Source organism: Bombus pyrosoma, linkage group LG11 (assembly GCF_014825855.1).
Source record: "Bombus pyrosoma isolate SC7728 linkage group LG11, ASM1482585v1, whole genome shotgun sequence".
NCBI classification, from domain to species: Eukaryota; Metazoa; Arthropoda; class Insecta; order Hymenoptera; family Apidae; genus Bombus; species Bombus pyrosoma.
In genome coordinates this window covers 6,579,238-6,596,632 of record NC_057780.1, presented here as the reverse complement: position 1 = coordinate 6,596,632, position 17,395 = coordinate 6,579,238, and the positions used below count along the sequence as shown (strand labels likewise).

Here is a 17,395-nt window from a genome sequence, read left to right as displayed (position 1 = left end):
TAGTAGTAGTAATAATAATAATAATAATAACAATAATAATAATAATAATAATAATAATAATAATAATAATAATAATAATATACGTGTAGATTTATTCACAATCATCAGCATAAAACAAATTAATAATAAGTTTACATTTATTAAACGCTACGATCTATCACAAGAAATCCTCCTCTTCGTTCACGGTCCAAGGTTCGTATAGAAATATATTCGAACAAACAAATGCTAACTTCTACTAGAACGTAAACTGTAATTCCAAGGCTCCGAGGAACCGTCATAAATTCGCACATCTATACATAGACATACTTAATAACATAATTAATTGTATAGTACATGTAGATGTACATATGTACAAGCTAGAAGTTAAGTGGAAAACACGAGAATGAAATCTCCTTACTTCCTCTTGCTGGATATGTTATAAAGGCATAAAGCTATAAACTACGGTATGTATTTGGTCCGATTTTTTATTAGCCCGATTCTACATCTTGAAAATATTCGAAGCTGACCATGTATGCAAGCGAGAAGATATTCAGATCCCGTTATTCTATTTAGAACCGCGTTAATCTTTCAATAAAAGTTCGAAGACTGTAAGAAACGTTGAAGTTGAATCTTAAATTAAGAGACGATATACGTGAATACAGTTTGTAGAAATCGAAATCCAAGATGGTACAAGTAGTACGGAAGTAGTTCTTATCATGATACGATTAGTTCTCCGACGATTCGTAGGAATTCAGTTTTATTAAATTACGTTTCACGCCTTTAATATAATAATATTTAGCTAAACATTAATCGTTTTATTTGTACTTACCGCTCTAAAAAGATTATCTCGTTATAATTATCGCATCAATGAAGTACATTTTATTGCACTATTCGATCACTGCAGTCCGACGAAAGTGACGGTATCGCTGTCTTTCTTTAATAATACCTCGATCATTGCCAATTGTTATCATGGTAGAAAAATAGAGAGAACGGGTGACAAAATCAAAATTCAGGCATGTGCGTGTACCACGTTATACATCGCACGCGATATATTCACAAATTCGCACGCGTGTTCCATGTATAACGCGAATACAGGAATGCGCGCAGACCATGCAATTTTGATATATCGTCAAGCTTTCTTTAAGAAATCGTAAGACCGACGGAGTTTTCTTTTTACCTAAAACGTCTTTGAAAATCTTCGACTTAAAATATTTTATACGCTCATATTTTTATCGGAATCGCTAACCAGCCATTGCGTTCAAACATTCGGAGGAAAACAACGTTCCTGCGTGTCTATACAATTATACTACGGCAAATATTCACTTTCTTCCGGGCACTCATCGAGTAAGTACATGCTATTGTTCCAACAACGATATTTGTTCGTGCGCCTCGCCATCAGAAATACTGAACGTTTCCATCCTCTTTCCGGGTTGAATTATCTTCTTTTGTCATAGTTTCGTATGCTTCACACTGTCCGTCCAATAATTTTGTATTGTCATCGCTTCTAGCGAATTTAAAAACGAATCATTATCCAAGCTGTACATTTCTTCGGAATTATCCTGTAAACGAACGTTTATTTTGATACATTACGTATTACCATTAAGGATCATTTGATTAGCGGAGTATCATAGTGGCCAATATTTACAAAATATTGGTCATTCGTGTTTTACAATACTTGACAGAATTATTCGTTTAATCGTTTTAGTCAACCAAATTGCAATCTTATTTAAATGCGTGTGTATTTGCGACACGTTTTCTTTAATTTTAAATACCTTCAGTACTTTTAATAACAACAAAATACTTCATTACTATGATCTTTTCACCACTATGATCTCCTGCCACATAAAAGTCAGGCGAGTGATCACGCTTGTTGTGGAATCATTCGACGTTATTTGAAAGACGATTTTGGCAAATTGTACAAATGAAATTGAAACATATTGGGATCATGATGTAAATCTAAATATACAATATTTAACGCAATGTTGCGAATTTCAAATAGGAACTCCACCATCGAATTCATCCATAGTTATACTCCTACTATTGTACAACCGTCACAAGCTTCAATATGCCTTTTAATACTCGTACTTACGCGAATCGTGGAATCATCGATATAACCGGAACTATCGGGGTTACTGCATTTGTCGCTGTTAAGCGTTTGTGGCGGATTCAGGTACCTACGTCTGTAACGAAATCATTTTTCTATGCAATGCTGAAAGTCGTTTCGTCTCCTACGCAACAAGATTCGGTTCGTAACGCGTTAATTACCTGTACATAATGAATCCAAGGCTACCCATTGTGCTGAGCAAAACTACAGTCGCTACGCAGCTTCCGGTAATAGCGGCGATGTCTACCGTTGATCTCGAACCGCTTTCCTGCTTCTCGTTATTGCTTTTATTGTAATCGGTAAGATGGTCTCCCTGTACCTGATCCCTTTGGAACTCTTTGGGAAATGTGTTCCGCGCTCTGCTCAATCGTGTTGATTCGCTCACTCCGACTGTAACGCATTTACATCAGATCGTTATTGATACAACGCAATTCCAAAGAAGATCTCGATTTCTATTTAAATTCTCTTACGATTCTGCAACCTTTTACGTCCCAATCTCACTCTCCCTTTAACAGGCAGATCGAGTTTCGATATTTTACAGAAATCTTTATATGCACGTAACGCATACAATGGAGCAGCAAAATTCCCAACCAGATACATTTTTCACTTCATATTACAAAAATGACGTTTCAAACGATTCTAACTGATATCGTAACAGCTACGCAACAGCGTTTATTCGTTCTATCGTACTATTTTCCTTTACTCGTCGTGTCGTTATAGCCAATATCAAAATCTCGTTAACAAGTAAAAAATCTATCTAAAAGGGGAAAACTTTGTAAAGAAGAAAAAAGAGTTACCTTCCAGAATGGAAGCAGCAGTGGCGAACACACGTGGCTCCTCTATCAACTCTCCGTTGATTTCGATGTCATCCGATCGATTGAACGTCTTGATGCCGGAACTACCAGCGGATGACGAGAAAGAGGAGGACGAGGAAGATAAAAGCGAGGAGGGTTTCGTTTTATTCAGTACCAGCCTGATTCTAGACACCTCTTCCTGAAGAGGTAGCACCGTGAGATCCTCCACTTCGTCCGCGCTGGCGTTCCGATTCCCATTTTCATCGACTTTCTCTTCCTGTTCGTACTTCGATCTACCGCCTGTTTTGTTCGTTGTTAGGATCCACGTGATTTTACTATCCTTCTTCGTTGCAGTATTTCGAATCCTCTCTACACCGGCTACGTCGCTGATTAACTGCGGCGTGAAGCTTTTCACGGTGTCCAGATTGACGACAGCGTTGCTCGCGTTTCCTCCGTGATACTCGTCTATGGGATCGGTACTGCTTTCGATAACACTCGGACCGACCTCCATGGGAGTGGAGATCGTGCTCGACTGTCTCTCCAAGATCACTGCTGTATTTGTGGGAGGATGAAGACCGATTGCTTTGGCTACGCGGAAGCTCTGTCGAAGCTCGGATGATCTCTCCGCTTCTATAGAAGCGATTTCGGATGTCGGTTCTGAGCTCAGGCGATCCTGCACCTGGCCACGCGGCTCCGCCGTGCTCGACGGCACTGGGTTCCCTAAGATCACTGAAAATCACAAATTCCCATCTTACATACAGAGTACAGGTCTGTTTATACGCACTTAATTTAGCTACACGTAGCATATATTTCACTATCCAGTTGCTCGTACTTTGAACGTATCAGATGCAAAGTAATTCTTTTACTTCGAACATTATCATTCGCTGTACGTTTTAATTAAACACAATGTAGCAAGGAGCGTTCAAACGATCGATATCGTTGTCAATATTTAAGGCTCTCAACATTCTACCGACAATATAATATTGACCATCTAGAGGGTCTTTTACGTACGATGATATTGAGAACCTTAAATATTGACAATAATATTGATCGCCTGAGTGCTCCTTTAGCGTTCCATTTATCAGGATTCATCGAGGGGCAAGTACGTGTTTCGTGCGTATGTTATACATACAGTGTGTCCGGTTTATCTGGAATCTTCATCTTCGAATATATCGAAAAGCACGAACGACAGGAAAAAATGTGTCGGACAAAAATTGCACGATATGCAAATGGTGTATTTGATCTTGCGACGAGCTAGAAACCTTCTGCGAATGGCGTGTTAACATTTTTTAACGTATATCTCCGTCCTTCATCACGTATTCTCGTAGCTGGCATCCAGACTTTTGCAAAACACTACGAGCTCGTTGTCTTTTGCATCATCCGCTATGCCACGGGAACACTCAAAGATGTTTCCCGTAATGTTGCTACTGGCATTGCCAAAGATCGTAGCTTGTCAATGTTTCCAAAAGTCAGTCCGTTGCCAGCGTCGTTTTTAAACTCGAGCTACTTAAAAGTTTGTATCGCGATAGCGAAGCAAACGATCGGACAGATTAAAAATTACAGATTAAAAAAATATATGCTGCTAAATCTGGTAACCAGACTCGGTAAATGATACGTGGTCTTGTATAAAAAAGAAAAGAAAGAAAGAGAACAAAGATAAATTCTTGATGTTCTGAGGTCGCTAGAGAATAACGATCTTACGTCTGTCGTATGCATTGTATGCAATAGACAACATACGGTGCAACTAATAAGGTTGCTTTCACGTCGCTAAACAAAGCCATCAAACATACTTATAATTTCCAATGTGGAATTGATTGTAAGCAATTTAAGAAGAACGAAAGAAAGTGTCACGACAGCGGATGGTGCGAGAGGCGCAAGTTTCTAGCGTTTTGAAAACGTCTGGATGTTAGCTGCAGGAATATGTAATAAAAGATGAAGGTATTCGTTTAATAATCGTAACGTCGCGTTCGGAGAAGATTTCAAGGTCGCTGCAATTTAAAAAAAAAATGTCTTAACTTTTGCATTCTGACGGTTACGATAGCACACTGCACGCCAACGTCGATTACATCGTCAAAGATGGTCTCACGAGACTAGGATGATATACAATGAACAATAAGAAGAACTGAAATAAAGAAATTACATCGAAGAAGGTCTGGTCCCACGTAATCGGTAAATAGTTAGTCTAAAAGAAAAAAAAAATGAACAAAGATCACTTGCTTCTACCGTTGTTACACGAGAATCGCTTCTTTAATTTAATTATTCGAACGGGAACTTCGACTACAGAACGAAAGGCTATATTATTATTATCTCTACTGGTATTTTTGTTATTACTAACATTATTTATACCGCTATTGCTACTAACTCCGTTACATAATACGAAGGCTATTTGTTCGTGAAAAATTATTGCCACGTTCGGACAGTTTCTGGACGATGGAGAGAAGCAAGTGAATATCGTAGTTGCGAGAGTCCTTGGCAAGATTTTCCTCTCTCGATATAAACGTCTATCGTAATTGCATGCGTACGGCGTTTCACGCCACTTCTATTTAGATCGTAAATGCTGGAACATGAACTAGAATTCGTAGACGAATTTGAATTTCGGCTCAGTTGCTGAACGAGTTGAACTAAATGTCTGGGAACGCGTGAAAGAAGTAAGAAAACGAAGTAGCCAGATGTCCTTGATTTTAAAGATTATTCAGAACGTACCGAGAAATTGAGCGGTAACCCAGAACCAGTGCATCCACCAATGCAGCGTCATCGCGTCATCTGCGTGTGCCTGAAACAGAGTTGGAAAAATCAGTCGATCAAAGCAGCACCAACCATTGCAATAACCATCGCGAAACAGAGGCGTGTGCCAGCTTTGGTTCGCCAACAATTCGTAAACCATTCGTCGTCTTTGTACACAGTTGGCGAATACGTTCGTGAAACATTACGTCAGAACACACCGTACTTGGATACGACGACGGACACCGTAATAATTCTAGAAATTCGTGAAATCCTTCGCTCAAGCTAAAAGGTCCAGTGCAAGATAAGATTATTGGGTTGGCAACTAAATGACCGCGAATTTTGCCATTAAGTGGTATCGACAAGATCCGCGATCATTTAGTTGCCAACTTGATCGTTATCCAAATGTTAACAATAATATCGATCTAACGATAAATTCCATAGCACATCGATACCATCTTTGTATCGATAAACGAAGCTTTACGTTTCGTGCTTCTTTTTTTTAGTTTCATTTCTACTTATAAAATGCAATGGCAAAGTTTGAACGCTAAACTTCTGCACACCTCGTATATCGTCGATAAAACGTCGAAAATGTCGACGATATTATTGGCTTGGCAACTAAGTGACTGCGGATTTTGTCACTAGGTGGTAATGCTAAAATCCGCAATCACTTAGTTGCCAAGCACGCTGCTATTGCATTACACGATACTCGGTGAAAAGTAATCTTCAGCAAACGCCAGTCCTGTTTTCCAAGATTACGAGGCAATCTTACGACCGGTCTGTCGCCGTATACGTACGAAATAAGTTCGTAGATCTCCAGAACTGTTCATCGAGTTGTGACGAGCACTGTTCGCGAGATGATCGTAGGATAATTATAAGGCGTTCCTAAGCATCCTGCAAACACGTTTGGTAACGAGTACGCGGCTTAAGATATCGGCAATCATCGCGGAATATCCACTCGACTGCTTCCTTGAATCGCGACGATGACCATTAAGCTTCGAAACCGGAAAGAATGAAGGTGGGAGGTGAAACAACTTGCGCAGATCTTTTATTCTCTCAGTATGGACTGTACTCTTCTGTTCAAGTTAACGACGCGAAACGATTATGTTTAACAGGTATAGGGCACACGGAGGAGCTCGTTGTAAATTCCACTTGTCTTGGTCGATTGTTTAAATTGTCCGCCACGTTTCGTGGATCTCTGTCGGTGAATTTTGACTCGGTGCCCTCTCGTTGTACTTGTCAGGACAATGATCCATTAGTCACGTGGATACGCGGAAATATCAGGCGTCGACGTGGATTGAGTGTTGCTCGAACGTTCGCACTCGACCAACGTGCTCCACAGATTGATTTAGAGCTGATGTTAACGCGTACCGAGTACCAGCAGCTTTTTTAATCGACCACAAACTGAAAACTCCGCTGATAACGATCAAACGTTCTCTGACTGCCGGAGATGATCATCGATCCGTGATAACACAGCTTTCAAAATGATTAAAACGAGATAAGTTTCGTGGACTAAGACGATTATCAACCGTACGAATGGTTTAGATAACATCGTCAGAAAAACGTGCACGAATCGGTGTAATGTTTTTCAAAATATATAAAATACGTGGAAGTATCGAGCTATTGGATCGCTCTGCAATTTCTATCTCTGTAGAAACGGATAGTCGTGTGGTGAAATACGATGGCACGCGCGTGTAATGATTTGTAACGAGTTCATCTGTGCAGGTTTGTATCGTCGACGTTAAAGAACAATCCCGAAACGAGCTTTGTATCAGCGCTTTCTTTACTTCTGCTTCATTTTCACCTTAACTGTACCCGTATGTTCGCCAGTTTCCCGAACACTCTAAAAATACCGATCGTCGTAACACTGTGCGTACCATCGATTCGTTACGAAACTCGGTAGAGATTTATCAGCTATTTCCAAATAATCTTTGTATCTTTCGATTTAACAGATGGAAATTATGTAAGTACGCTGCTGGTCGTCGAACGATGGGATTTACGAAGCGCAAAGATTAGAAAATCAAGGAAAATCGGTATATCGCGCTTTTCCTTCTCGCGTGCCTCTTCATTGGAATTTTAATTGCGCTTCAGTTGTTTACGTGTAAAAAATTGTATCTCTGGAAGATGTATTTACTCGAGTGGGAAGAACATGTGCAGCAATCTAATAGTATCGCATTCTTCGCTGTGATAAACACAATCGATCAGATCGAAAAATAAACTTCGATCGACGGGAAAGTCGATGCGTTATCTGGCTATGGAAGGAGATTCGCGGTCGGCTGAACAACCGCGGCTACCTCGTCATCCAGAAAATCGGATACTTAAGTGAGTAATCGGTTGCTCAATCCGGTGCGGCGTGACTCACCGTCAGAAACACGAAGCAAAGAATTTTAAGAACCGGGCAGATCGCTGAATCACGAATGCTCGGCCATGGAAGATAGGATCTTTAAATGGCAAGATATAATTTTCGTATCACGTACTTTCTTATATCAAATTCACTTTCCATATTGTTTTCCAATTATTACGTTGCATAATTCGTCTCGATATTAAATTTGAAACTAACTATGCTTCGCGACGTATGTTCAGAGAATCAATTAAGAGAGGACATAGCTTCGTGAAAGAATGCGCTTCTCTTAGGAATTTATTCCGACGAAATTCCATCAACTGATTTCGTTCTTCTTTCTAACAAAGATCGCGTATCGTTTCTAAAAGATTATCAAACTTATGTAAGCGAATATGTCAGACAAGATTAATTCCTACATAGAAGTGTAAGAGTTAGCTCTGGTTCTAGTAAACGAAAAAAATGCCTCAGCTATATAATCCGTAAAAAATTGTTAATTGGCAAAATTGAAAAGACGCTTATCAAGAAAGAATGACGGAGAAACTGGAAATCTTCGCTGTGAAACTCGATCACTTTCTAACAAAAGGTATCCCAAAATAACCTTGTACCATTTATATTTAAATAAATCAATGAAAAAAAAAAGAAGTGATTTTCTAACAACTCACAAAGGAACGTCCTTTCCTCCGTTAAAACGAGCAAGCTCTTGCAGAAAGTTGGCAGACCAGAGAGATGTACACGAGGCGGGAAAGTTTAGCACAGTTCGATTAAACCTTCTGACAAAGTGAGAAGTCCAGGTACACAAAAAATCTGATACAGTTATTCGCACTGGCCGGTCATGCTCTCCTGACTGTAACCAGTTGCACCTGGATGCACGACGGCGCGCCGCGACGCGACGCCCGGTCTCAATCTCTGCGAACGATGTCGCAATTTTCCAACCTCTAGACCAACCTTAATCGAGATGCCGGAACAAACGTCACGTAACCGCTCCCTTTCCGCCTGCGAAACTCTCGCACTCGTTCATATCGAAATTGCAACTGGTGACGTCAGAGACAAGGAACGGCCTGACGAGAGAAAAAATCTTAGATTGCGAAATTGTAGCAGTATATGCTACGGTATCGGTTTAATATCGTGCTAACGCGATTGGTACGCAACAGTATTACTATTCATGATAACGATAATTATCGACTCTTTATTATCAATCGTCCGCGACGTATATATACGTCCTGTATGTTTGCATCGAGTCCGGACGACGTATATATACGTCCTGTATGTTTGCAACGAGTCCGGACGACGTATATATACGTCCTGTATGTTTGCAACGAGTCCGGACGACGTATATATACGTCCTGTATGTTTGCAACGAGTCCGGACGACGTATATATACGTCCTGTATGTTTGCAACGAGTCCGGGCGACGTATATATACGTCCTGTATGTTTGTATCGAGTCTGGGCGACGTATATATACGTCCTGTATGTTTGTATCGAGTCTGGGCGACGTATATATACGTCCTGTATGTTTGCAACGAGTCCGGGCGACGTATATGTACGTTCTACCTACTTTGATCGAATCCGGGGCAGGTTTGTTCGCGATTTTGCTACGTAATTATTTGTTTTAGTTATTTATGTATGAAACGCGATGGAGGAACTCGGCGTTGATCTCTGCACGCCGAGTGGCGGCTTTTAAATTCTATCAAAATTAATAGATGTTGATTAAAATTAATGGACGAAAGAATCGTTTACGGAAATTGTTTGACGAAATTTCTCGGATCAAGAGGATTAACGATAATATTACTATACCGGTTTACATTGCATCAGTATTATTATTAATAACAGTACTAATGTAATTAGTACACAGTGTTGTTATATTGATTAACATAAATGTAAAATAACATATTAATTGTATTAATATTAATATAAGGTAACTAGGACGTGGTATTGTTATTAATAACGATGCTAATGTAATGTAAGCCTGTTTCAAATTTACCAACTGATAAAAAGCTTATGGATACTTTAATAGCAAAGAATTGAATTAATGTTTACGACGCGAATGTTTCGCGCTTATTACGTTTAAAGTTACATTTTCGGTTGTTCGCTTAATACGCGTAGGATAACTCGTGGCACGTAAGACAAAATAACCAAAGTGTTCCAAGATTAGTGTATTTTCTTTACACGTTGTTAGATAGTGAATCACCATTAGTAAGAATACGTTATCTAAGAGCATGAAAGTATTGGCAACTAAGTAATTGCGGATTTTGTCAATACCACCTAATGACAAAATCCGCAATTACTTAGTTACCAACCCAATATTATAATAAGCCTTGGCCTGTTTTGATGATTCATGAGAAGGCATAAAGACAGGATTCTTACGCCTGGTTCCTTTCTTCCTACGAAAGAGTGGACCTTCTCTTTCCTTCTTCTCTCTCTCTCTCTCTCTCTCTCTCCTTTTTTTTAAGAAATATAAGAATTGTCGAATTTATTTATACGAAAAGAAAAGGCAGAGGACAAAAATCTTTTTTGATATGGCGTTCCGTTAACTCGCCACGCGACAGGGTCCGTTAGCATCGATGATCCTGCTAAAAAATACCTCTTCTATGTGTCATGGTCGTGAAATAGTCGATTTTCTTGGTCCACGCAAAGCATCGAGTCAGGATACAAAAGTGACTCAGTGTTTTGCGTAGCTAAAGTAACAGGAACTTTCGTATTAATGAATTCAGTTATGTTAAAACCGAACCAAAGAGTAAGAAATTAATTGCTCCGATGCGTTATAAATTCAAACAAGTAACAAATTTGAGCAATAAAAATAATAAATAAATTAGCGTTTACCGTAATGAATTTTAACGATGAAATAATGATTAGAAATATTCAACGTTCAAAGGAAGAGTGATAAAATCATCAAACTTTAAAGCGTGCAATTTTATAACTGTATCGTCGCGTCATACCGCTACCTAAATGTGAACAATCGAAATGATCGAAATAACAATGAAATTTTTCGAAAAATAATTCTAAACGAGCGTCGTTCAGCCGATCGATATCATCGTCAATATTATCATTAATATTTAACATTCTCGACGTTATCGTGCGTAGGACACCCTCCAGAGGATCGATACACAGGGTATCCAGAGGTTTAACGTTGAAACTTTGCCAGTGTGTTCTATAAGTAGAAATAAGACTGAAATGTCACGCGGCAGAAAGTGCATAAGCGTTTGATTAATAAGTTACAACGAAATTATGGACTGCGAGAAATGTACAATGTACACACTTCCTCTAAATTTAATACAAGATAAAACAAGATAAACGTTCATAGTAGATGCTGATACGAGGCACATATGTTCGCTGTATGTGCACGATCATACAACGACAAATGTATCGTTTCACTTTCGTTCTGTTCGCTTCGTTCGTAAATTAATCACTCGAACGAAAATCGCACATGAAGAAATAAGAGAAAATCGATCCAACGATAAATTCCACAGCACATCGATACCACCTTTGTATTGAAAAACGAAGCTTTACGTTTCGTGCTCCTTTCTTAGTTTTATTTCTACTTATAGAATACACTGGCAAAGTTTGAACGCTAAACTTCTGCACACCCTGTATATCGTCGATAAAACGTTGAGAATTTCGAGGATGTTATTGGCTTGGCAACTAAGTGATTGCGGATCTTGTCAATACCGTCCAATGGCAAAATCCGCAATCACTTAGTTGCCAACTTGATCGTTACCCAAATGTTAACAATAATATCGATCGTCTCCGAAGGCTCCTAAAGAAATCTATAAAGCGATAAATCGTTACGTTTCCAAACTTTCATCCCCAACTTTCTATTCGAAGCTGGTCAACTTCTTCTTCTTCTTTCGAATTGCGATATTGAAAAAGGACTAATTTATGTCACCCTCGAGTGCCTGCCGCTCTCTCCTCCTAAATCAAACGTTCCTTTTCGAATGCACAAAGCCTCTTGAAACCTTCTTACACTAGAGATGACGAGGATGACGATTGAATTCCGTGTCACGTACTACTCCTTATTGTCGCTATTGTGTAATCTTGTTACTGCGTAACAATGTAGCGATTGAGACGTATGTAGTACAACGATATCTGGCTGGTCGGAGTAATTCCATTGTAATTCATCGTGACAGATGTTTAAGAAGGACCGAGATTCCGGATCGTGTCAAACAGCACGACCTTGTCAAGTGGCACGATTGAATGAATGATACCGCGTGTACAAGTTCCTGAACCGAGACAAACTGTGAGAAACTGGCAATCGTCGTTGGTCGTGTATTTAGCTATGTACGTACATGACACGTCCTCTTGCCAATTAACTCAAAGGCAATATAATCAAGTTCAATAGCTCGATGATAATTCGATATAAAAGTAGCTTGGATATCGATCAGAAGGTTAATATTAATCTAAATTAATATTAATTTATAAGCTGTTTATAGACGGAATCGAATAGCTCGATGGTTTGAGAAAAGATAATTCGATATAAAAATAGCTTTAACGTTGACTCGAAAGTTATAGAATAAACTACATTTAATAGTTTCGCGGTTCAAGAAGAGATAAATCTGGTTCGTAGATGAAATTTCGTAGCTCAATGATTTAAAGAAAGATAATCCGATTTAAAAGTGGTTTTAATATCAACATAAATTTATATCCATGAACGAGAAATAGCTGCACGGCTTAAGAGAAAACTAATTCGATCGTAAACAAGCATACAATAAAGTTAGCACAGATTTAACAAATTTACCATTGCCGGTACGCTTGCACGATATTTGACAAAATATCTTCACAGTTTCCGTGCAGCTATTTTTTAGCCATAAAGCATTCGCATCAAAGTATACCATTAATTATACTTATTAGACACAACAACACGAATAAACTGCGGATGTTTATGCAAATTGAAATTTACACGAATACGACGAAAGAAATGGAACTCGGCTATAAACTTGTTTCGTTATCTAAACTCGTAACTTTCATCGTCACTTTGAATAATTTGTATATTTTTCTACACCACAAAATACGTGTGTATTTTTTTCTTTTTTATTTAAATTTCGCAGAAATTTTTTATTTAAAGCGCAGAAAAATCCGCAGTCTACTTATCAACAATAATACGTACATATGTGTAAGATGAAAACGAGAGTATACGATCGTCGACGCGATTGCCAGTACTGCGTTTGAGTTAACTACACACAGCCAGGGGATTATCGTGTATATATATATATATATATATGAATGAATCATCACAGATATAGTGGAACATGAGAAACACGAAACGTGTTGTAACTAGGAACGTTATCGATATGGAGAAGGTGGATGATAATGAGAGGCGCAACGATGGAGAAACGAGAGAACGCTTCCGCAAACGGTCCGTGCCACTTCGTTTCTAGACCAAAAAACCCGGCCGTTAATCGCATTCTACGTACTCTCGTTCACGGTACACGGCTCTGTGGGCGTTTATTAATTCGAGCGCGATTAAATTTGATTTTCGAACATCAATTACGGGAAACGAGCGCAGCGGTCCGTTCTACTTCGTTTATAGAGTGAACGCAAACAATCAGCTGATCAGAGCGTCTCTAGTTGGTAGTTGTACGTTTCTCCTATACATATTTCACAGGAAAAATACTCGATCCAGCGGGATCGTGTTATGCAACGTGATTCCAACTTTTCTGTGCCCGAACTGTGGCAGCATAATCTACAAGTAGAAATAAGGAAAAAGCGTTGTACGTATTTAATTAGATTGTTCGAAACACTCGTGGCATTTTTGATCGCATTTGGTAGCATTTAAAGAGGATTACTCATCATGAAACTTCTGCTAAATATTTACACGCTACCTTTAGGATAAATATTGCTGCTAGTTGAAAAGAGAAAGCGAAATTGATTAATTATTGTATTGTATCGTATTTATATTTGTTTATTTGTATTATGGCACTTATGCCTATTACAATGATTTTGTGTATGTGGCCGCTTTGTATATTTTGTTTCTATCTTAGTTTATACCCTGAAGCTAAATCTTAATCCATCGTTCAATTATGTGTTATCCGATTATGTGATACGTGTGTTATCTATTTGGTTGTTCCTAAAGTTTCTTTTATAAGGAAATAATAGATTTATATTATTCTATTGGATTATGCATGATCCATTCTGTCCTATTTATTATATTTGTTACATTTCATCTTTTGTGATTCTATTTGTTAGAAAATAGATGTATGACAATCTGTATTGTACGTGCGAGGAATGAAAGAGAGGAGGACAAAAGGAAAACGCCACGTATGTGTTGAATGAATGAATGTGCAATAAAACAAATTCATTCCTGTTTGAGAAGTACGAGAGAATCGGCCGTTGTCCGTTAATATTTCAAGTTATTACATTATACATAAAATAGTTAGTCTGTTCTAAATAAATTTTGTATTTAATAAAATTAATTTCACCGGTGACCGGCGCTCGATTTGACTACAGCGCCGTGGGGGCCACCGGTGACCGGCGACGCAGCAAATATTAAAGGTACATGGCACGATTGTTTGAAAAAAGGACAATCGTAATAATTGTCTTCAACGCCGTGGGGGTCACCGGTGACCGGCGCTCGATTTGACTACAGCGCCGTGGGGGCCACCGGTGACCGGCGACGCAGCAAATATTAAAGGTACATGGCACGATTGTTTGAAAAAAGGACAATCGTAATAATTGTCAACAACGACGTGGGGGTCACCGGTGACCGGCGACGCAACAAATATTAAAAGTACATGGCACGATTATTTGAAAAATGGACAGTCGTGATAATTGTCTGCAACGCCGTGGGGGTCACCGGTGACCGGCACTCGATTTGGCTATAGCGCCGTGGGGGCCACCGGTGACCGGCGACGCAGCAAATGTTAAAAGTACATGGCACGATTGTTTGAAAAAAGGACAATCGTAATAATTGTCTACAACGCCGTGGGGGTCACCGGTGGCCCTCAGCTCGAAAAATTCTTCAAGCATGATTTTATAATATTTTATTTGCTGCAAATAATATTTCAACGTAATATGCATCGCATAAAATAATACAAAACAAAAAATGTCCTGCGTCTATTATTTCCTTATAAAACGAAAGAAACTTTTGAGGCAATCTAACGTATTTTTATTTGGTATACACATCGCATTGATTAGTAGGAAACAGTCAATTTTCTGTATCTGATATTCGAAAGCGCGAAAGTTTATTAATAGGAATATGGATGAGCCTGTCGATGCGTGACTCCCTCGTGGATTTTCGTCAAACTTTCCTTAATTATCTGGTTGCGACGCGCATACGACGAGAGAATCAAAGAAAACGGATGATCAGATCGCAATGACTTTAAAAAGGATAAAATACTCTGCAAGATTAAACTTCGTATCGGGGCAGCATTTTTTTTTTGAAAAACTTCTCTCCGCATTTTCTGACAGTACTCGGTGAATAACTGACGCACTGTATATCTTCTACGTGTCAGTGTTTGGTATCTCGTTTCTGCCCGTTCTTCTTTGTTTTCTCTATTTGTTGAAAGCTCTCAATTCCGCTTCACGCTTCCCTTTATAAAGTTTGCCAGTTGCCATATTTGTTGCTCGGTCGTTATTGTTACTATTTCGAAATTGATTAATTAACAAGCTGCCGTTTCCCAACAAGACGACATTGGCCGTTAATTAGAATGTGCAATTTCATTCGTCCCATCCATTGGATATCGGTACGTGCATGGTTATCACGGGTTGTTTGTTCTTATTTTAATCCGATCTTTTCAGCGGTGGAAAATCGGATAGCCGTACAAATACTAATAACTCGCTGAAAAAGCTATCTTCTCGACGATGAAAAATTGGATGGCCGTGCGGATATTAATAATTACTCGAAGAAACTTATTGTTAAAAAAAAGACTTGGCGCTGTAGAATACGAAAGGTCAACTATATTTGCTCTATCTATATTTGTGTGACGTTCATCGAGATAATTTGTCGTGAAAGATAATTTTAATGTCACTTGTAAAACGATAGCTTAATCCTTCTACGTTTCTTTCAATCTTCTCCACCGGGTTCGTACTTTGCTAACCGTACACGTTGACGAATTTCCGATGTTTCGATTCCATGGAATTTCTTCTTCCTTGAAATGTAGTTCGATGGGAAAAATTGAAAACGCCTTGTATAAGAACCTGTTCGAAGCGTGGTTAAACCCGAGGGAAATTGGTTCCCTGAGCGACGCGCACAACGTCCAGCTGGCTGGCAATAATTCGTGTTACGTAAGCGCATCTCGCCAACCCGTTTCCTCCAGCCGTACTTGATTCACTTTCCATATTTCGCCTGGAAGGTTGACCTTCCACTGGACTTTACGCGAATGGCTCGAATTTAAGCTCGAGCATCGAAGGTTGCCACGTAATAACTTCCAGATACGTGCATGCATACATAAACACATACTTACATACATACATACATATATACGTGACCTAAAAGATCGTCCTTCGTGTTCAAATTCTCAAATTTCACAGCAAAGTTTTATTTTCCTCGTGCTACTTTATGATTGTTTGCGTAGAGAGACGCAGCAACGTGTAGGATATATTTCTACGCTATAATTTATATATTCATAATCCACCTATATAATTTATTCCACGCTATATTTGTAATTCATATTAACTTTCATATTTTAACATTAATTTTAAGAATAATTGTGTATATATATATATATATATCTTTTTTTGAATATAAATGTATTCTCATTTTTTGTACAAATGTCTTCGTCATTTTCTATGTATTTATAATATAAACAATATATAATAGTCGATAATAATTTATTATATATATGTAAATATATTTATTGAAATATATATCGTTGTTTCAAGTTAATAACAAAATATTACAAATCTGTGAAATATAAGGTATGAAAAGAACGAAAAATGAGGTTCTAGACTGTTCTAGAGTGGCTAGAGTGTCAGTCGAAGACCGCAGAGGCGTGCATTATCGAACAGCCGCGTTGCTTCCACTTCTCAGGCTAATGGCCATGAACTGATTAGGCTGACGAGATCGAGTCTTTCTTTCTATCGTTCGTTAACAGGTAACTACGTATGTATATAGCCCGCTTCAATCGAGGCAAAGGTTAATTTTAGCGATTGACACTACGCTCTCTAATTGCTCGTTAATCACGTTTCTCGATAGAGCAATCGCCCTTGAATAACCTTTCCGTAGTTCTGTCCGTGTTTGTACTATCTTTATCATCGGGAACTCTCAATGCCTAGATAAGTTATGATTTATGGCAATAATTTACGAGGATATTGCAACGATACGAATTTCTTTTTTTTTTTTTTTTCTTAATTTATTTCAACGTCGATCGCTGAGGTGATTTTTTGTCCAGAATTTATCTTTATTCGACTAATTACAACGTATAATTCGATCGTAATCTAAGTCGATCTAATCGATGCGATCGCGCGAATTTCTTACGATCGTTTACGACGAGAAAGAAATAAATTGATTTTCAGGAGACAGG

The 17,395-nt window shown here is 38.6% G+C and overlaps 1 protein-coding gene across 9 annotated transcripts in view; it reads right to left on the bottom strand.

Moving 5' to 3' along the window:
• Positions 1–72: 72 nt before the first annotated feature.
• The window catches only part of LOC122572518, a 41,423-nt gene continuing 24,100 nt past the window's right edge, over positions 73–17,395 (bottom strand). For 6 of the 9 annotated variants that reach the window (XM_043737556.1, XM_043737562.1, XM_043737557.1 and 3 more), the window contains exons 2-6: positions 5,581–5,650; positions 2,881–3,606; positions 2,245–2,473; positions 2,069–2,159; positions 73–1,538 (exon numbers count right to left, since the gene is read on the bottom strand). In XM_043737556.1, the coding sequence (XP_043593491.1) occupies positions 1,428–1,538; positions 2,069–2,159; positions 2,245–2,473; positions 2,881–3,606; positions 5,581–5,632 (1,209 nt within the window). In that variant the 5' untranslated portion in view covers positions 5,633–5,650 and the 3' untranslated portion in view covers positions 73–1,427. Of the gene's footprint in view, positions 1,539–2,068; positions 2,160–2,244; positions 2,474–2,880; positions 3,607–5,580; positions 5,651–6,395; positions 6,568–8,601; positions 8,843–13,041; positions 13,110–17,395 lie in introns of those variants that run through there. The other 3 variants (XM_043737559.1, XM_043737561.1, XM_043737554.1) reach the window with 3 other exon arrangements.